This window comes from Rhea pennata, chromosome 1, assembly GCF_028389875.1.
Source record: "Rhea pennata isolate bPtePen1 chromosome 1, bPtePen1.pri, whole genome shotgun sequence".
Lineage (NCBI taxonomy): Eukaryota > Metazoa > Chordata > Aves > Rheiformes > Rheidae > Rhea > Rhea pennata.
In genome coordinates this window covers 85,823,455-85,845,704 of record NC_084663.1, presented here as the reverse complement: position 1 = coordinate 85,845,704, position 22,250 = coordinate 85,823,455, and the positions used below count along the sequence as shown (strand labels likewise).

Sequence of the window (22,250 nt, the reverse complement as noted above, 5' to 3'; positions counted from 1 at the left end):
CTTATGTAGATGATTCATGGCCTAAAAGGCTGGCCAGCAACCACCCAATCTACCATCTCTCTTCATCCCAAGGAATAAAGGATTCATATGTGACTTAATTACTGGATTGTGACACTGCCATAGATTTTCTAAAACAGAGAAAAATAGGAATAATTCCTACAGTCTTCTCAAAGCCAGGAGATGACTTACCCTCTCTCTTTGACTTGCAGGCTATAATGCCCACAGGGTCTTTTTCTCATTTCAGGATCTCTTATCAGATCATTCTAATTATTTTGAAGGGAAAAAATCCACTTGCATTGCTACATGACAACTTCCAGTATTAAAGCTTCTAATAGAATACTTATGTTACCCAACAAAAAGGAAAGAAGCTAAATAGTGTCACTTCAAAAAACAGAAGAGAGGAGCAGAGTGGCTGTGTCAGCTGTCCATGAATATGGATTCAGACAGACATTTTGAACGTGACTGCTTTATGTAAGAAAACTAGTGTTTGTAGCATTAGTTTAGCAGTGATGATATGCCCTCTGCTGCTGTCTGAGATCCACTTGAGGCACTTGCATTCAGAATTACAGTTCCCTGTTCACCTGCTACTTAATCCTTATAACTGTTCCTCATTTCTTCCTGATCTGAGAAATGCAGAGGAGTGTTCTTTATCCTTCATCAAGGTTCACAATTCAGCATCTAGCTGGCATTGACCCACTAACTAGCTGTTTCTTTGCGATCCCCAGGGAAATAAATATATGATCATTTGCAAAGAATGTCTAAATTTATAGCCACCTGTTTAATGAAATAGGTGGTAGCATAGTTGCCTCCTGATCATAAGGCCTACCTGGAATGTGTGTGACTTGAATTCAGTTTCCCGCTTTTCCCAGGGTTTTAAATCCCATTCCCATATCCTTGGAGAATGCCTTTGCTATCAGGTTCTGTGGGGAGGATATCACTCCCTACGCCCAAGTTCCTGAAGCTATGCTACTTCACTGTAAGAACAGTACTTAACTCTGTCTAATGCAACCACTGATTATTCAAATAGACACTGGAGTAAGAAATAGAATACAGGATTGCAGGGAGGAATAATTTGACAAACTTACTGGTATTTTTCTATATTTTTAGGCATAGTCTTTGAAAATAGAACCTTTGCTTCTCTTCTGTTAAAGAACTAAAAGTTTTGGGTTTATCCATGATTAACAGAAATTCTATTAAAATACTACTGAGCTGGAATAGCAAGGTGGTGGGTCCTTGTGGTGTGCCTTCATGGAGCTCAAAGAAATTTATATCGGTTATATGACAGGATTTGAAATCAAGCTTTCAGTCATGAAGAGTTCTAGGGTGACACTAAAAATTAGAAAATTCTTCATTCAAGTATAAGGCAGTAGGTCAAACACAAGAGCAAGACTTAAGAGTAGACAATGCTGGATTGAAAGGTACTATCTTGGTCTTGGATTCAGCCTGCTTTTCCCACAGGCAACTATTCAATCTCCTGCATAAACCAGTTTTTCTGTCTTATATAAAGAGGGTCTCTATCTTTCTTTGTATTAACTCAAAGATGAAATGTTACTCTCATCGGCCCTACTACAGTCTTATTTGTCTCTCTATACATTGCTACTAAAACTTTGCATGCTCAAGTAGAAATAGACTACCATCATTGATTTTTAGAGACCAGGACTCTATTCATGCTATTTCTTAGTTAAACTGGAGGCGATGATGCTAATTCTCATTTCAAATATCAAAGGAATTGGTTTCTGAGATACAGTGCAAACTGCCACCTCAGCTTGTCCAGAGAAGTCTGAGGAGTCATGAAGAGATTCTCCCAGTTGGCAATAATTGCTTAAGGCACTTGAACCAGAAACTGGGGCACCAGTCTCCATCTAAATTCCTACAAAACAAAGCAGTGCAGAACCCCTCTCAGATGTGCCCCAAACATGTCATAGGCCAATATAGTCTGTGCTCTCAAGACAGAGTAATGACCTCAGGGCACTCATTAAAACCTAGCATGGCAGAATTTTAACTAGCTGTTTTGGGAGCCCTAAGGGCAGTGGAGGGTTTTAGGACCTAAGAGACAGAGGGCACTGCAGGTCTAGGAAGAAAGGAAGAACAAGAGTCCAGATTATCTGTGGCAGTCTGAAAAAAGGAAATCAGCTCACAAACTGCAACCACATTTCCATACAGCTCTGCAGACTAGGTATCAGCTCAGCCCTGAGTCTCTCCAGCATTTTTTCTTTCTGGTTCAGAGAACTCAGTGATGTAAATTTGTTACCCTTGGGGATTAGGGACTATACCCATTTTCATACTGAGAAAAAGAGAATATGCCCTAATTTCTCTCTTTGAGAGGAATGTACTGTCCTTGAGTACTGGGTCATCTGCTCAGACAGAACTGTCACAAATTCTTCCTAAAACAAATTAGGGAAAGATATTTGCAAGGAAGTAAGTTGTTTAGCTCCTTAAGGAGAAAAGGGAACAGTTGTCCTGTAACAAACAATCTGTCCTCCTGCAGGTATTTTACTCACCAGAGTTTGTTGGTATCGGAATGTTTTTGTTGGAGAGGCATCCCCAGTCATATCTCCAGAACCAATGTCTTGCGGGGCAGGGGTTGTTCAGGGCAATGTCTTCCCTTCTGGTCCCCTCTGCAAAATCATGGAGTGAAGCAGACGCAAAGCTTCAGATAAAAGCCCACAGAGCACCCTGAGAAGGAAGGTTACAGGCCAGGGAAACACGGAGAGGGAGAGTGTAACCAGAGACTCCCTGCCCCCTCCTGTTCAATCTGTGCTTGGACACAGCAGCCGTTTCCCTGCTTTAATAACTCTCTGCTGCCCTGGCACAAGGACAGCTCAGTAAATTAACAGGTGGTGAGGTTTCCCTCCCATTTCTCAGGCAGTACAACTCTTCACTGCATTTGGAAGTGGTCAAGAGTGGGACCACAGAGAGAAAGGGGGTTGATGACAGAGAGACTAGGGATGAACGGGGTGGAAATCAAGAATGGCCAAAATCAGAGATGAGAGAACCTTCTTGCAACTTGAGAAGAATTATTTACTACCACCTTTTTCAGGGACAACTTTGTGAAGTGTCAATATCTGAGAGGGCAAGATCTCTCCAAAAAATCTTGGAAGGCTATTCTTTATTTAAAGTACATGGTATCCTCACATTTAACTAATTTGTCTCAAGTATTACATAGTTCTGATCATTATTTCTGGTTCTCCTGGCACGATACTTCACCATAGCAAAATCCTCTTCTTCCCAGTGTTTGTACCTTCTCAAATCTTCATCCAATGGCATAACCAGCACTCAGCCAAGCTGTATATGTTTCAACTCCTACAGAATGTTATTTCAATTTTCCTTCTAATTTTTTCCCCATCATCCTCAAAGTAAGTGAGTTTTAAGTTTCTAAACATTCTTAGTGATATACAGAGCCTCCCAAAGAATACATATAGTAAGCATCTAAATACATGTCCTCTCATTCCTTAGAACTGGTGTGAAAAGTTCTATTTTCCTTCTGTGGTTTTATATATATATATATATTTATATATATATATATATATATATATGTATTCATATGTGTGTGTGTGTGTGTATGTATGTATATACATACACACATAATCTGATTAGAGATCACATTAAAATATGGAAGTGGAAAACAACAAAATAATAGTGCTGAATATACCCAAATTGTTATAGCTAAAACTAGTCCAAAGTTGCTTAATAACATAGTCTGGAAGGAGTTATGGGATTTCAAGGATTCTGGAATGTCAATAAGGGGATAAGGTATGGATATTTCCTCCTGCCTTTCTTGTATCTCTTGGGCCTTTGCCACAAGAAAAGCAAGGAGGAACTAAGAGGGCAGAGACAGCAGAAAGGGTGGAAAGTGCTGCTCTGGACTACTGCCTTGAGAAAGGTAAGCAGTGGTGGTAACTGCTACTCAGCTGAGGGGTAGCTATTATCCCCTATATCCTGAGACAGCAGCAAGCACAGAACTCTGTGGCAGCACAGCAGTTAATACAGGCTACAGCTCTTTTCAGAAAACCTGCTGTTTTTCCCCTCTGTTATCTGTAAAGCTTTTCTATCAGGGAAATCTATATATCTAGGTAAAGTAGACAGCTACTTAGGGCAACATCATAGCTTCCCATGTTGTTCCCTCTCATTAAATAAGTTTGGATTATTTCTGCACGAATTCAATTTAGAAATGTTAAGTCTATGCTTAGTGTGACCTTTGTCCCCAAATCTTTTACGTCATTTCTGTTTTGTGCACTTTCCAAGAAACTCCATCCAGTTTAGGATCATCTGAGTCCCAATGGCATGCTAGTTTGTGTATTTTTGCTAACAACCTGAACATTTAACAAATCAAAATCTAGATACTTTTGCAATACCACAAGATATTCATCTTTGTCAAAGTATAGTTTCTACAGAAGTGTTACTGTCTAATTAGAACTGTGCTTATTTTGCAGCTTAAGATCATAACTTTTAGAAGTTACAAGAGAAAAAAAAGTCAAGTCTAAAAAGCAAGGATTCCTGTTACTTTTTGCAAAGTAGAGAAATGTGAATGTAACTCTAAATTCTTTGAAAGATGGAGTGAATTACATAGGAGGTGGCCTCTTAAGAATTTGTGTACACAAGCACAAGAATCAATTCAAAAATAGCCAGGACACTTTAAGTGACCATAAACAAGGCGTCAAAGCAGATGAACAGCAACAAGAGAATATTGATGCTTTACAGGAGGCAACCACAAGACAAAATGGCAATAGTCACAACAGTAGGCCAATAGTATTACAAGTGTTCCTCATGAAGCCAAAGATGACCAAGGCTGATAATGCCTAATGGTTGAGTATAACTGCTCTGGAAATTCTTGTACTATTCTTCCCCTTTAAAAGAAACTTTTTTTCTATACACATAGACAATATTTTCTCTTCTTGTATTTCATTAAGCTTAGTAATTTAATAATGTGACGTAGTGAAGAATTTTCTCATACTCCTATGACAAGAATATGGCAATACACTGCTGCCTGCAACATGTCAACAGTGTACAGCAGGAATCTCAGCTAGGCATAAATTTTATTTTATAAGATGTTTTATAGACTGTCAAACAAATCTTTTGATGTTTTTGCAAGCCTGCTTTCTTTCAATGCCATTCTGTACATCTTATTTTTTTTAAAAAAGATCAATGCCTATTTTTACAAAGTGAAATCCTTTAAGTATCTATCACTTTTTATATGGACAAATGGGGAAACAAAACCAATTTGAAATTACTACAGTCTTATTTACTGAATCATTCCACTAACACAGTGATTTTCATTCAACTTGGATTTCTAAAATATCTTGTTTAAAACCAGTTCCATTCACTAATTTCACTCCCCTTTCCACAAAACAAAACAGAACTTTTTGATTTTTAAGCCAAAATTTAACCTGGTCAATACTTTCTTGCTACCCCACCTGTTTAAGTGGTTCATTAAACTATGCTGGTAGTTTAAAGCTTATTTCTCTAAAAATGAAAACATCTTGTTTATCTTCTATACTACTACAAAAACTTTCTGCACAGGTAGATGTGATTCCATTATTCTACAGTTACTATATTTTTTGTACGACCATTTGGTATTACTGAAATACAAATATATCTCTTTCCATAAACACAGAGCTCAGAATAAAGCATCTTCTAGGTGCCACAGAGTAAGTGACAACACACACTGGATCTGGATACTGGAGTTTGTTTAAGAATTAACAAGATTAGAGCTTTTACCCTTGGCTTCCCCTCAGTGCTACGCTCCCTAGGTCTTGACCTCTCTTCCCAGCAGGGAGATTACTTCTGATCAACGGAAGTGGCACAGAAAGCAGTGTTGGTTCTGTGCTGCAGTTAGCTGTCTCAGGCATTACTAGCCAAGGTCCCTGGGTATCCCCTCAAATTCATCTCTGTGCAGCTCTCTGACCTCCTGGATCTTCCCCCACTTCCACGATCTTTCCACCATCTAGAATCTTCACCTTCTTTCTGGGCCCCCTTCCTCTTTCCATGACCCCTTATTTTTTTTTTTTCAGGAATCTTTGTTTTCAGCATCAGCTCTTCTTCCTGAACACCAAGCCCCCTGTTTTCCCAATCTAAACAGTTCATGTGGAGAAGCACAACATATGGTCAGTCTCCTGATTCATGGCTCTGTCTCATGTTTCTTTTTTAATCTATTAACTTTTACTTAGGTGTATCGGGTATAATAAAAATTTACAACCAGCCCAAACTGGTTATAGCTAGTAAGTAGCAAGCTTCTGCTTGAGAGTTCAAAAGTTCAGTTTCAGACATTCACCTACACATACACACAAACCCAATTATCTGCTGCCTGGTAGTGTTCAAAATTTCTTTTCTTTTTTTGTTTCCCTCCTACAACACTAGGGTACATGTATTTTGCCTATTTGCTTCTTGACACTCACTCAAGAGAAAGAGACTAATATCTGGAATAAAGATACTCTTTTTACAGAAACAAGTATATGAAAGCAGAGAATAATTAACGCACTTTTAATGTCTACTTACTCAGTATAATCAATTGGGATTTAATCACATTTTCCTGGAAAGATACACTAATAAATATGAAAATTTGAATATGAAAAATGAATAAATTCAAGATTTTACAGGACCCCAGGTATTGTGTACACATGAACACACATTCCTTCCTCACTGAGCACTGTTGCAAGGATGTATGTGTTCTGTGAAAATAGGCATGCCACAAAGTACTATGTAACAAAATAAACAAATAACCATGAACTCTGAAAGACACTATCTCAAGAAATTATGCAAAATTGTCCTTATACAGAAGTTCCATCTCTGTGCAGAGATATAGTTGTCCAAATGGAAGATACTGTATAGATTAATCAAAGTTCTTTATTTTGACACCTCAAGGCAGTAAAATATAGGTATACAAAAATATATAAAAAAGTGGCAGTGATAATGCAACTTGATGCAATCCTACAGAAAGGTAATCCATCAGAGTGGAGTACTTTATCAATACACATATCTGTACAGTATCGCACCATTTCAAAGGAGAAGCACTCAGACAGAAAATGTTTATATTCCAGGGAGAAACAACACCCCTAAATTTGTATCTTAACATTAGAGTAAGGCATCTATTGGCAAGTATGATCCTAGATCTGCTTATCACATGTGTGCAAGATAACCTGCATCCCATTGTGATTCCTATTCATAATTCTATCTTGAAACATATATTCAAAAAAGCCACACTGACATAAAAAGAACAAGGCAGGAACTGTCAACCTACTGTGACAGAATAGAGACAGAGACTCAAGTATACAGATCATAGTCAGTATGTAATCCAGTACATTAGGATTTAGGCTACACAGAACAGTGCCCATCTCCCTTATCACATTACATGGCAGCAATTGAAACAGGAAACGGGGTAAATTACAATATGAAGAGAACGCATAGGAAAATTCCAAAAGAAGTGATGGAATATGCTACTGCATTTCTGATTGACCAGTTATAGTGACACTTTGCAAACAATATTAGCTAAACAAACAGCTTTAAATGATCATGACTGAAAGAAGAAAATTCACAGAATAAGAGTAATTATAATGTGAAACTCTTCCCTTTTTAAATGAAAGGGAAACAAACTGTATTGATGAATAATCCAAGCAATATGCTTAGAATGTAAAGAGCTGCCTTGAATAATTTTGTTGATTAAACAAACAAAAGATGAGATTCTTCTGTCTTGTGGGGTTTCAGTCATATAGTGCAATTTATAGACTGCTGAGAAGTTGATGAAGCATCCGAATGTTGTATTTACTGTGACATTTAGCTACAAAGGCAAACTAATTTATCAACGTGATACTCTACACAGTTGCTCACATTTGGGACTAAGGCGAGCTAATCTAGAATTTCTAGATTCAAAACTACTTCTGGGGCAGTTTACGGAGACCCACTCCTGCACACTGGGAGTCCTGTATCTTCATTTATTTTCCTGCTAGCCTGGGATGTCTTGTGGAGAATCACAATAACTTGGTTATAGAAAGAGTATGTGCAAAATTAGACATTAAGTGATGAATTGTGAAGTGTCAAGTACTGAAACAATAATGCTTCAGAAAGGAGAATTCTCTTTCACAAGGGAGTCCTTTTCTAATGTGCACAGGATCTGATTGTGCTGCATGAAGAACCAGGCAAAAATTCCTTTAAAATGTTGACATAAAAGCATAAATAACAAATCATGAATAATTTTCATTTCAGAAAGACTTTTCCAAAAATCTGTATGAATGCAAAAAAGGAAACTGATTATTCATATTGCTTACAAATGCTCTTACATCTCCTTCCGAAGAATGTTGCCACTTCTTCCCAGTTCCAGTTCTGATATGTTCATCAACACCTATACTTTTGGAATAGGTCAGGACATCAGAACTATAAACCCTGAATTGAATCAATTACCAACAGTTGCCATATTATTTTAGAAAAAGACTTCAATAACTGGCCTGGCCAAACATAAACAAGTATTCCTTGCTTGGGTATCTGACATCAAAGCCCATAAGAAGAGAAACATATCCATACTGAGAGTTCAGCTTTGGCAGTATAACTCTTCCAATAGAATTGGCAGGATTAATTTTGTGCCAGATAGCCAGGAAACAGGTAAAGGTCTCGACAGAGTGTGCTACAGTATTCTGACATTTCCTTACAGCGATGGAATTCTGTTCCTGGGGCATAACCTTCTCTCTGTTTGATCTGTCTATTCACCTAAATGTGAGAGAAAAAAATTACTGGAAGGATTAATAAAAGAGAATTAAGGAAAGTGTTATTACTTGTCTTACTCATAAATTACTCCTAAGTTATTTTATTTGACTTATCAAATAGTCCTCTGTACACTGCCTTTCTAAACTACAGGAAGGATTCAGTGCTAGGGTGCATTTCCAGAGCAGACTTCCCCCCATAATCCCATCCTTTCCCTTACATTAGTCCAAGTGCTTGTGCAGCTATATAGTGACTCAGTTCAGGGAACAAACTCAACTGAAAAATAAAATTATCGCTATACAAGAATAGTGATTCCTTTAAAGTCAGATTAATTCTCCTCATAAATTGACCAGGCAGTCACACAAGTACAAGAGGAGTCAAAGAAACACACTATTTTTTTACTTTGATAAAACTTCTGTGGAACCATACCCTTAATTCTACCTAATTGCTAACAATAACCATGACAGGAAATTCTCTGTATATTAATGGAGTAGAAAGTAATTACTTTGCAAAGAATAGGACAAGAACACTTGCTTTAAGAGTAGATTAATCCTATCAAGTTGAAGCAATGGAAGGCTCTTCAGAAACCTGGTAAATGTGAGACAGAAAAGATACTCTAGCTCACCTTCACCAACATGTCAGCTACATGAGTGTCTTGGGAGTCCTCTGCAAATACAGAGGTGAGAGCCTCGATATACCAGGATCCACGCTTGGTGTTTCGCATGGCAGCAGTGCCTGAGAATAAACAGTGTATATGATAGGGTTCCTGTGAAAAGACAGACAAACACAACCTCCGTAGGCCCCAAGAACTAGGGCCTCTCCCTAGTACCTTTCAGACAAGCATATCCACAGATCATATCAGAGCGTGTAGGCAGACGCAGCTTGAGGTTTTCTTCCTTGTTTGCATCACTTTCCTCACAGCCTGGGGAATCTGACCGTTCTTTCCCATCTCTTTGATCCACTCCCCGGTCTGTCTCATCTAGAACAAGGAGCGGGAGGGGAAAAAAAGGAAAAGGAGAAATTATTCTAAATTCTAGGACGTAATTTTCTTGTATTGCATCATTAGTTTTGAGTCCTGGCCAGCAATCCCACAACTGTTGTAAAGCAGTCAGCTTTTTCACGAACAGCTTTTTCAACTGTTTTAAAAACTTATCTGCAAGTTCTTCTGCACAAACTAGTGGGGATAGTAACAAGTGCTAAAACTGTTCAGCCTGGTGACTGTTAGTCTACACGCTTACTGGATTTTCGTTCCCTCCCTTCCTATGAAGACTGAGGGGTAATCAACAAAGCAAAAGTTTTTGGTTGTTCTTCATGAAGCATGGAAGGATGATGCCTAGCCCTAGAAGTTTCTCTTTCCCACTACTGATATCATAGAAATTGCAAAAATGTCTAGTCTAGTTTGCAATGCTAACTACCAACTTATTACTGAACTCAAATGAGAACTATACGTTTAGTCTCTAAGGTATACATACAAGAAAAAAATCAAAAAATAAGGACCATATAACTCATCCAGTTCAAAATCTTGACTATAATATCACTTGCTTCAATGAGAAGCATAAATTCTGCAACACGAAAATGCAAAATCATTTGACTGCAAACACTAAAGATAGAGATCCCTAGCACATGTGGATATTAGTTTAAAACCTGGGGAACATTTAACGTTCTTTCCAGCACTTGTTAGATTTATATGATAGTACTGGATATTCTCAAGTGCTTGGTTGCAGTAACAGTCCAAGTATGTTGCAATAAAAATGAATTACATTAGGAATACCTTTTACAGACTTTCTATATGATTTTGTCCTTCTCCTCTTGTGTTATAAGATGAAAATCTCTTATTCTCCTTTCTTCCTAACAGCATGAACCAGATTTTAGGTTTAAAAAGTATTAAGTGTCCACTTCAGAGGCCTTCTGGTTAGGATGGCTCTAGGTTTTAATTGCTAGGTTGTGCCTAAGAAATATGTTTCTAACTGCTCTTTCCACATATAAGCAGAGATGCTGGTGGAAGTTCATAATTGTGCACAGGAGATGGTTAGTTCATAGGGCAGCAAGGTCATTCTTCTTTTCCACCAAAATAAAGGAGTGAGAGCAATGTGATTATCTTACAGGCTAGATTTAGCCTACAATTAAGGTGCTACAGCTCAGCATTTAATGAATACTTTCATCCTCTCTTTAAGGAGTTTTCACCACACGTTTTTTTTCATGATTTTTCTCACATCTCTCCAAGTCTTTTTAGTTCTATATCTTCTTAAACATTTAGAGTACTGTTCATAATGTACATTATTTCAGATAAGACAACACAGGTAATTTTATAAAGAAACTATATTACCCATACAGTCATCATCCCATAAAGTGTAAAGTGTTTTTGATCAAAGCTTCAAAGTAGAAGCCGTTATGGATTTGTCTTCAAACACTATCTCAGTCCACTTGCTGACATTAACTGAAAAGTGTAAACAATTAATGCTATCAAATTAATCTTCTGCATGCTTAGCCTCTAATTTACATCACCAATAACTGGCATCCAAACTGATCCAGCCTGTCTGTATTTCCCTGAAGTTCTTCACACAGACCCTTCTTGCCCTATTTGATTTAAATAATTGCCAATTTCACATCTGCCATCATTTGCCACAGTTCTTCACTTTTTTGAATTAACTACTATATTAAACCCAGCAGCTAACCAGCTTTAAAGCCTCTGAAATTAAGTGAAATCTGACTATTCTTTTTCCATTGCCTTCTGTTGCCACTAATTTTTAACCTATTGCAGTAAGTGGACAACTTTAATTCTTTAGCAGACTCTGGAAAAAGGCTTTTTGAAAATTAAGTAGGCTGTACCAGCTCTTCTTTATCTAAATTTTTGAATATGTTATTAATAAAAGAGAGACAAGTATTTTACATATATTTAGGAAGAAAGAATAACCTATGCATTTCCATTTTGTTTCAAATGGTTCTAGCTAATGTGAACGGGATTGAGATATTCATAACTAATCTAAAATCTCTCAGGGTACTTCCATAGACTTTTAAATATGATTTTTTTAAGAAAGCAGTATTGGTTAGTCTAACCTTTGAATGCTAACTAGAGAAACTACACATTTTTGCTGGCAGCTCAATTAGTTCACAAGTCGCTTTACCTTCCAACTATTAGTGAAAGTTTACAAGACAGGTTAATAAAAAGCAGTTTATTTTTTAAGTTAAAAGATCTTTCCCTTTCAGTTGCTCAAGTCTCAGTCATTTACTTATTGCAATATCCCAGTCCACAGCATTTTGTATAGAAAGCTTCTTACTCTTTCCTAACTGAAATCTTGGGAAAAGGAAGGCGAAGTCTATTTTGATTATGTGGACAGAACAACTGTGGTACCATTATAGTCAAATAAACAATTAGATAAGCTGCCAATACTGACTTATTACACTTATTTCCACACTGATAGGAGAGTGTACATTCACTTCTCTTCAAGAATATCTGACGGTTAAATAATATCAGGAAAACGATCACATTAAATTCATACTGCAAACACACCTATTAAAATATCTCCAAATGCTGTAAGATCAAGTATTTTTATTGATACCTAAAATATTTTTATTGCAGAGATTAGAATTCTTCCGCATGAGAATTTAAACCTGTGTAGATAACAGTTGAATGAAATGTGCACTTGGGTAAAGGACAAAACATAAAGCTCAGCTAAAAACGAAAAAGAAGGGAGGAAATTGCAAGGAACAAGGGAAGAGAAGGGGGAAAAGCATATACACTGAAAAGGATACTCCAGGCTTCCCTATCACAAGAGAAAAAAAAAGTTTTCCATGACACAACTTCTCTTTGGAGTATCTGCAGTTTCACAGCAATGCTCAAAAAGTGCAAACATTTCAGGGAAAAATTTAGTCATTAGCAGATCTGAAAACTAGTTACACACCATATTTAGCTACAAAAGGAGCATAATAATTAGTAGAAATGATAAAAAAAACAATAGAAACACGAAGAGTGGAAAAGTCACAAGTCTATGAGAATTAGGGAAAGAATTCTGTCATTGCAATAGTATGTGAAAAAGGGCATAAGGAAAGGTCAGCTGAAGGCTGAGAGAGCAGGAAAGGGCGCAGGGGATGGGAAAAAGACTTGCAGCCAACTCAAGAAACACCGCCACAGGAGATGCAACATATCTAGGAACAAGAGAAAGACAGGACCTCAGACAAGATTTCAGTTCTAATGTACCACTCCATGCTGTGCTGTAATTAGAACACATTATGTCTCACTACCTCTATTGCAGGCATAGCAAAAGCTTCAGTATATGATCTGGAATATGATAGGGCTTTCCATTACTAAAGTGCTCTGGGGTCTGCAAGTCAAGGCACACACCTCAAGCAGAGTGAAAGACACTTACAGAGCAACAGATGCAGTGGCAGCAGCAAGGCAGAGGGAGGTGAATATGGGTTCCACTTACACCTGAGAGAAGCTTTTCTCCTGAAAGAGGAGAGTCGACAGCAAGTTGAATGTGAGGGTGTGTATGTGTACAAATGAACCTCATTGGCATGCCAAGTACACAGCTTCTAGTATCTGGACACTCACCTCCCCGGCAGGCCTGAATAAAGAACATTTTGGGCTTATTCTGGAGATTTGGACAGTTTGCATTATCAAAGAGCCGGAAGGCCTCCTGCAACTAAGAGAAGAAAGTTAAGTATTCTTCACTGCAGTCTTCTTTGAACTGCAACCTAAATGGCTCACTTCATTGTATTTTGGTTATTTCTTCACTACTCTTGATATTTTCCCCTTTATTTCACTTATTTAATTCCTCTCTAAGCTCACTCTGGTCAGACCACAGGTCAGCTCAGCTCAGTATCCTGTGTATGACAGTAGCCATAAACAAATACCCAGGAAAGAGTATAAAAGCATGGCAATTACACCAAACAGATCACTCTAACACTGTCCGTCCCAGCCTCTAAACATTTTTAGCTCAGGAACTTTGAGTTGAATGAAGTTTCTACGTATTTCATAATTTTCAGTATCACCTATAAAGATTTCCAGTCCCCTCTTGAACCCATATAAGTATTTTGTATTCTTAATATCTTTTTGAAAGAAGTTTCTCAGGTCAACTATTCACTATTTGACAAACATCTCCTTTTGTTCATTTTCAGCCTTACTCCTATTAGTTTCATTTGATGCACACTAGTATTTGTACGGGAAGAGAGAACTAATTGCCTCCTATCTGCCCTACTTCTGCACCACTCCTTATCTCATAGACCTCTCACCACACTCCCACACTTTGCTTCCCAAATACCCTTTTTTCTCCCTTTTTAAAAAAGTAGATCCTCAATCTTCTCACCACTTCCCTTCCTATTTTTTCCTCTCTATGTCTTAGAGGAATCTAGAGCACAAGTCACAGGAATATACCTGTAGTAGTTTCCCATCAATGCCATAAACCCCACCCTCCACACCATGGGAAAGTAAGGCTATAATGCAGGAATCCACATCCTGATGATCTGGTAGCTTAGAGAATCTCTGCAATGCATCCTGCATCTCCTGGAAGAGAGAAAAAAAGAGTTTAATGCTTCCCAGATTATACAGGGAAAATGGGTGAATGTACAAGGACAAATAAAAATGGCCTGCCTGTTACAGAACAAACCCAACAAATGCACCAAATTTACAGCACAAGAGACATCTGTTGTGAAGTAAGCAATCTCCCACTTGCCTGTGCAGTTTGATCATGAAAGACAGTGACTTGGTACCCAAGATGCTTAAAAAGCATCTCCAGTGCAGTACAGTCCACATCTCCCCCTGAGCGGTACTCCAAGTCCTTCTCGCCACTGAAATGCATATTGCTAAGAATAAGTGCTAAGCCTCGTGGCTCTGATATCAGTTTATATGCCTGAAAAGAACAAAGAAGGTTTAATATAGGTAAATTTAGCCTGCACAAAGAAATAATACAGTTTCAGAGTAGAATAGCAATCCCTGCACACCTGCTTGTTAACTGAAAATGAGTAAGATTTCTAATTTAAGAAGGCAAAAAAGCAGCAGAGATCAAATTTTGTATTTTTTTTAATATATCAAATGTTTATATTGCAAAGCTTTCTAAGGCAACTCCTTCTGCAACTCTCTGCAGCTGATGTCCCTGTAAAGTTGCATTATTAAGCTGTTGTAATAGCTTGCCTTATTTCCCCTCTTAAAAGAAACATAGATTTTACATTTCAGATTGTTAGATCTTGCTAACATTTCTTCCTCCAAACACACTCTCAGCATGACCTCACATATTTTGGTCATACTCATCAACAACTTTAAGACATTACGTAAATTTTAGATAACATTTCTTGATTGCTGTTCAGAGCAGGTAAAAATGTAAAATAACATGAGTGCAATTGCAACAGCAAGAGACCATCAATCACGGATTCTGAGAGTTATGAAGTTGGCAAAAAATATTAATAGAGAAAAAACTAACTTAAGGAGGGTGTCTTAACTCAGTTTCCTCCTTGTCCCTTCCACTCTAACAAGAGTAAACTGATATTAAATTGGTTATTAACATTGCCTTCAATTGCAAATGAAATTTAATACTGAAAGAGGATACCAAACAGGGTGTAATCACAGAAGATGTAAAAATAGCCAAGTTGGGCCCACATTGGTGCCCCAAGTTAGGTCTCCCCAAAAGACAGTTAAAAAAGTCTGTTTTGCTGCACGTATGATCTGTGATAGAAGCATTAAGTGTTAACACATTGTGTATCTCTACTAGAAGAATCTGCCCTGCTACACAAAATGATTCACCTTCCTTATGCCCACTTTGCCATAATCTATGCCTTACAAACAGAATAAACATAAATTACACTATCTACACAATACCTACAGAAGAGGATTCAGGTTGTTCTACCAGGTACAGCATAGAATTCTGATCTGCTTCTTGCATCTAAGGAGAGATTCTTCCTAAACCAGCTGGCAGTTAAAACAGCCAAGACTGTGACAGCAAGCTGAAACACAGTCTTAATATTTCACAGTCATTTGCAGAGTATGTCAGCACACAGAAGAAAGTGAGAAAGTAGGTAAGGCTACAGATAGCTAAACGTGAGGCAATAATATAGGCAGCTTACAAACAGACATTTCAGAGTTCTTCATAAATAAAAAACAGAGGCCCAGATTTGTATAGTTACAGTGCTTTTGAAAATTTCTTGACACTTAGAAATGAGAACTACATCAACTGGAACATGACTGGTAACACCTCGGTTACACAGATGGCACAACACTAATCCTCATCCCAGTGAAGCATATGCTTCCACACAAGTAATAAGTAGTGTTGTTTCAGTTGATATATCCAAACACCCTACACCTTGAGGAGATTTAGTCTATCCAGTACCTACCAAGTGCTGGTGATCTCGATAGAATTCTGGAGTGCAGTGCTTCACTGGAGGAATTGGGGGACCATCTCCATTATCCCAGGAACGTTCCACTGGTTCCATATGTAACATGCATATTAATAAAAACAATAAAAAAAAATCTAACTGCAAAGCCTCTACATTAAAGTCCTAAGCTACAAAATCTTAAGCACATGCTTTTACTATTCACATCTCTAAAAATTTTGCTTGATCAGGGACTACAGGCACACAATGAAACTTAACAGAAAAAGCAAGACTACTGAAATGGTATACTTAATTTTTTTTTATTATTTTTAATTTGCTGTCTTGTTTGTGGTTTAGTTGCACAGGTTATGCAAACAGTATTCACATCTAAAATTACAGTTCAGCACTTTTCTGTTTTCTACTCTATCCCATCCCCCTCATAGTGAGGTTGACTATTACTAGAAATATTCAGACAAAATAGTGTTTTTTCTTTTATAGAAAGAGCTTCCATTCTCACTGGATACAACTTCACTTCTTGTTTTATGCTGAATACCCATATATGTGATCATACTAGATGTTTTTAGTTCATCTGTCTTTGAATAGAAGCAGATGAGGTAATGAGAACCAATTAATTTGCACTTGCAAACATTCATTCTTCTGGCCTGAAGAACTGAGCTAATAACATTCCTGATCTCCACTGAAACCCTTTTGCAGCCTTTGGAAACATAGCTCTTTCTGTTGGAGGAACATCTGCTCTTAAAAAAAAGAATCTTTGCACATAAAAAAAAGAAAAAAACCCTTTAAAACCCAGTCTTTTGTTCTTTAATACCAGAAAGAGCTGCCTGTAACTACCATCCAGTTAAAGAAGTGATTAGGGAACATAAGTACTCCAAATATTACCAGAGACAACATAACGACTACCAAGGTGACATGTTCCAACAACTAGTTCCTTGACCTAAGTCACAAATGGCTGCTCAAAAAACAAACAAACAAACAAACAAACAAAAAAAAAAACAAAAAACAAAACAAAACAAAACGCTTATTTGCTGCACTCAAAGTTGCAGAAATCTGTTTTGGGCCCATGTAACAAACATAATGCCTTCTTAAACTTATACGCTAAGAAGGAAGCATAACTAAATTACAAGACACTGCTAGAAACCAGTATTAATCATTCTACACTTCTAGTTCTACCTAGGTTAGCCACTGTTTCTTACAAATCTTAAAGAAAGAAGAAAGACTTTGAAAGTATGAAATTTTACCGTGGAATTTCACATGTCCTGCTTATGCAACGAAGTTTCCTATAAGGATACATAAATGAAACTGACTACAAACTGATAGGTTCTCTCTCCCATTCTCCTCTTCTACTATCATTTTCTTGCCTAATTCTGCCTTCATAGTATATAGTATACTGAATAGTTCATAGTATACTGAATTCATTGACAAGTTTTGATTACGAGGATGAGCAAAAAGCGGTGGCAAGTTTGCTTCTATAACTGAGATATGACAGAGTTTTAAGAACATAGTAGGCAAACAAACAAAAAGCCAGTCAAACATTCATACTGTCATGTATGACTCACCAGTCCAGCGTGGTCTCTTTGAATTACATGATTCATAGACAGGGAATGTAAGATATGATCCATAACAGTGTTCCAGCTGCAATAGATCCAATAAATCCACAAAATCATTAGTAAAAGTCTTCTATTTTTTCCATGGCACAAAGGTGTAAGTATCATAGAACAGACAGACAGACATTTACACACATATATAAATGACTTCAAAAGTACACATAGAATGAAATGGATTATGACAAGAGAGCTGTACTATTTTTTTTCAATGCAAAATTCCTTCCTTTTTTTGCTTTACTGCTACCCACAGTAGCAGTACTTTATCACAGAACCTTTTGCCAAAACTTGATCTATCTAATGGTTCTTTTCTTTTGGGTTGCTATCAAAATTTCATCCTGTTTGCATAGAAACATGCAATTTAAAAAAAGGAGAAAAAGTAGTTTGAGAAAGCCTACATTTTTCATAAGGGAACTTCTCTGCTCAAAAAAATCTAATCTTCCTTAGTATGAAACATGCTTACTACAAGTTCCCATCTTTGTCAATGCACTGAGAATGCTGAATTTTTAAAAAAATTATTCCTTTCATCCAGACTAGTAACTTTCTACTCAAATAATCTTTCAACACATAAATTGAAAGATTTTAGAAACCATTTTCTTTCTGACTTTCAGGTTCTTGGCGATATCAGTAAGAATATGGGAAAACTTTCTTCCTCCCCAATTCCTTCTCCACTCTTTTTTATCCTCAGGCTATTGGAAGTTTCAATTTGCTAATAAAACCCACTCTGTCCTTTGTACACACTCAGTTCTTCTAACATTCAAAACCCATCCCTTTGTGCTCGTACCCAAACCCAAATGCAGCCCATCCTTTTATTTTTAAAGTTGTTGTACCCTTGAATCCCCATTGCGCAGGTCAAATTCTGTCTTCAAGATCATTTCCTCCAGATGCTGCTGTTTGGTTTCTCTTAGAGCTTCACAGAAGGCTGAGAAGGCATTAGGGCCTCTCTTGGGCAGCAAATTGAGGAATTCCACATTTTGGCTGAAGCTCCCAGACTTGGCCTAGATCCAGAGAAGAAACAGAATCTACGTTCACAGACACCCCCAGCACAAATCTTTTTTCTTCAAGTAAATGTTCCATCACTGCACTTAGCTGTGCCAGATGCCTTTTAATAGTCTTTCCTAGTTCATTCCATTCCACTGTTCATGTTAGCTCAAGGGAGAAGAGTATATGACAACAAAGTAAGACAGCAATTCATACATGACCACACGCAGTGTAACTTCCTCTCATCTCTAAACTATCCTAAACTAGTCCCAAACCACATTTTCTGCTACTGCCCAGCTTGTTTATGGTCTCCTGCACTCACAAAAAATCCCACATAAAGTATAAAGTGAAGTAAAATATTTGTTTTATGCAGTTAATTCCAAAAAGATACTACACATGTATAGGGTGTTAGAGGAATAAAGCAATTTATAGTACTCTTCAATAAACAGTAACAATCAACACTGATATACACACACACACATTTTTATATATATAAAATATCCACTTCATATATATATATATATATATATATATACATATATATATATATATGTAAAACAGACCTATATCTATATATATAGATCTGTATTTATATATAGATAGGTACATCTATATAGATATCCATCTCTCTCTCTCTCTCTCTCTCTGTAAAATTGTGCAATTTATGAAATAGTAGTCATTTCTGTGAAATCCAACATATAATGAAACACTGTACTAAAATACTGTGTACCAAAAAGTATGTTTTTTCACTCCCATGGAATTCATCCTACACTTTTCAGTTAACCAACGCAATAATGCTGACAACTGCAGTCATTAATAATGTGGCTTAAATCCAAGATCTCTCTTTTAGTGAGGATAAGAAATGGTTGATAAGTTACACAGAATCAATGATAACAGTACTTAAAACACTAGCAATGACAAGAACATAGGCTCATAGAAAGCCTCAAGTTTGATATGTAAACCGCTGCTACAGAAGATTTTACATCACACAGTCCCTTTTACAAAATTTATCAAGCTTGATCTTAATAGTTTGGCTTTTGTTCCATCATATTGTTTAGAAGGACATTATAAATCATGTTGGTCTAATGCTCATGCTTACTCTCTCTCCATTTCTTCTTTGGGCATCAAAGCTGCTTCTATTTATTAATTCTTCTCCAGCCTACATATATAAGCTCTTACTCTTCACATGCCTTATGAACTCTTCATCCAGTTCAATCATCTGCTCTTTAGTTACTCTTCCAACAGTTTCCTCCTCTCCCACCTTTCTCTTACTTTTAATACAGATTCAGGATTGGTTTAGCAGCTCATATTTCAAGATATTCCAGGCTTTTTTCAGCTTCCTGAGCTCCTCAGTTTCTTTCACTTTTCTTAGGGTACTTCATTTAAAGAAGGTAGACTTGTACAGAACTAATTTATTTATTCTTCCATTTGATACAAATGGAAAAAATACATGACCTGTCCAACTGATAGATTTTTAAGGTAAGATTATTTATGTCACAAAAAATCATGCAGATCATCTTAATTCCATGACTATTTGTTTGGGGGAAGGATACAGAGAACTAGTCAGTTACAACATCCAGGAAAATTTACACTCTGTTATCAAACAGTGGCATTTGTCTCTTCCTATTTCCACCGAGGTCCACCATTAGTGTCACAATACATTTTTCGGAATGGTTCCTCTTAACAATATTCCTAAGATCTTTGATCTCATTTGATACAGTGTGCAGGAGATTATAAGAAATTCACAGAACTACACTTGAAGAATGAAAGAAGATAATACAACTTTTTTTTTTGACTCAAGCAAGCATTTTTTATTCATGTTATTTCTTTTTTATTCATCTATTGCACTTATCATCAGTACTATCCTGCCATGTCTACCTTCATTTCTGTCATTCTAGTGCAATATACATTTTGCATTACTACTGTTCCAACTGTCATTGTTCTCCTCTTTTCCACCTCCCCCCCACACAAGTTTGTTATCTGTTACTTCCAGCTTTATATTCTGTATCAGTAGTCTGAGTTATTCTATTTTCTTGCTCAGACTGCTGCTGCTATTCAAATATATTTAAGCTACTTCTTATGAGTATACATAGTAATATATGCAATTTGCCCATAAAGATGTTCCACTTATCTGACTTCTCCATCATAACACCTTCCTCTTTTGCACTATCTAAAGTGCTGGTGCATCCTCTTTTATCTAAGTATACCTGGAGGGCAAGATGCTCAGTCCTCTTCCTCTCTTTCTCAGTTTAAACCTTATTAACTACAGCAGCATTTTCCTCAAAACATTATTTCTTCTGGCACTGCCCCTGCTTCAAGAGGGTTTCTCTTTCAGTGACTGACCTCAGGCCAATAACAGAACATTTCTTCAGATCACCCATTAAGTCATCAGTTCTTGATTCATTCTCTGCTCTTCACTATCTTGCTGTATCTTTATCTTCTTTCACTAGGGATTGGAACTATTTCAGGGAAAACTGCCTTGGCAGGTATCCTCAACATGTCACACGAGAAATTTTGTACTATCTCTTGACACATACCAAGTCAAAATTCATCGGGAAATTATTTCCTCGCTTTCTTCAAAAATTCTTCTGGCAACTTACAAAACACACATGAAATATACATTCTTCATGTAAAAGTAGCTTAAGTGCCACAACAAGCTGGCTATAATATATTTGTTTCCTTTTCCTCATAGATTCTTTTAGAAATAGGTATTATTCCTCTTTTACATATGAAAAAAAACAGAAGTGTAAAATGACAACTAAGGACTAAAACAGACTACCAGACAAGTGCAGCCTGTCACAACTACAGGCCCCCATGCAGTTCAGCAATTTAGTAGATCTCAGACTATAATCATATTGCCAAGAGAGGCATACAATCCTCCTATGTGTTGCAAACACGCTCCTTGCTGCTGTGGACATTCTCCAAATGTAATGAGATTAAAACATGCAGGTTTTACCTACATGAGTTTTACCATGTTGCCACTTCCAAGAATGACCCTGAGCTTAACTGGGAATAGAACCAGCAGTGTAGTCGAGCACGATCTGCATACCTGTATCATTTCCATCATCTCGGTGGTGATGATGTCCTTCTCTATCATATGCTCCATTAATTCTTTTAAAACTAGCTGCTTGGCCAGCATCACCCGGTTCTTCTTTAACGCTTCCTGGTGACATCTCTGCATGCCGCACGCTCCCAGCATCCTGGTAAAGGAGGGAAGACCAAAACGAAACTGCACCGCAAGAGCCACCCCATCCGGCCCAACTTTCTGCTCAGAAGCGAAAAGCCTGTCTCCGCGGGCAGCCGCCATCGCCGAAGGACCGGAGGCGCCCGACAATGGGCGGAAGAGGCCTCGGCCGGCCGCACCACGGGGATCGCCGCCGCTGCCGCAGGGAACGGCGCACCTCCCCTCGCCAGCTGCCGAGGCCGCACAAGCCCTGCGCCCACCTCTCGCCGCAGGCCGTGGCAAGTCACCTCGGCGCCGCGCCGCGCCGCCAGGTACCGGCGGGCACAAACGGCTGCGCGCGCGGCCGTCCCTCCCGCCACTCACCTCCCGCGCGCGCTCGCGCTCCTTCTCGGCGGCCCCGGGGATTCAAACCGCAGGACCCGCTTCCTGGAGTCACGTGGTCGCGCCGCGCGCCTGCGTCGGAGCCCCGT

At 37.9% G+C, this 22,250-nt stretch overlaps 1 protein-coding gene across 4 annotated transcripts; it reads right to left on the bottom strand.

Annotated features, from left to right (window-relative positions):
• Positions 1-6,825: 6,825 nt before the first annotated feature.
• Positions 6,826-22,212, bottom strand: CASP2 (caspase 2). 4 transcript variants are annotated; one of them, XM_062571269.1, is made up of 11 exons: positions 22,144-22,212; positions 21,646-21,796; positions 18,446-18,613; positions 17,571-17,646; positions 16,015-16,103; positions 14,364-14,540; positions 14,066-14,194; positions 13,244-13,334; positions 9,521-9,670; positions 9,317-9,426; positions 6,826-8,697 (listed from the first exon to the last, which is right to left on the bottom strand). In XM_062571269.1, the coding sequence occupies exons 2-11, from the start codon at positions 21,793-21,795 to the stop codon at positions 8,563-8,565; spliced, it is 1,275 nt and encodes a 424-aa protein (XP_062427253.1). In that variant the 5' UTR covers position 21,796; positions 22,144-22,212; the 3' UTR covers positions 6,826-8,562. The 4 variants fall into 4 exon arrangements, with proteins under 4 accessions (XP_062427253.1, XP_062427244.1, XP_062427235.1 ...); XM_062571260.1 differs by lacking the exon at positions 22,144-22,212 and having other exon boundaries at positions 13,244-13,328; positions 21,646-22,118; XM_062571251.1 differs by lacking the exon at positions 22,144-22,212 and having other exon boundaries at positions 21,646-22,115.
• Between the last annotated feature and the right edge of the window lie 38 nt (positions 22,213-22,250).

Bases quoted from the DNA above. Each gene is read 5' to 3' on its own strand.
- CASP2 (XM_062571251.1), bottom strand. From the start codon at position 21,903: ATGGCGGCTGCCCGCGGAGACAGGCTTTTCGCTTCTGAGCAGAAAGTT. The intron at 13,335-14,065 runs GTATATTCCTGT...TTCTTCTCTTAG, and splicing joins TTGATGGGAAACTACTACAG to TTGCAGGAGGCCTTCCGGCT. The intron at 8,698-9,316 runs GTGAGCTAGAGT...TCTCACATTTAG, and splicing joins TAGCTGACATGTTGGTGAAG to GTGAATAGACAGATCAAACA.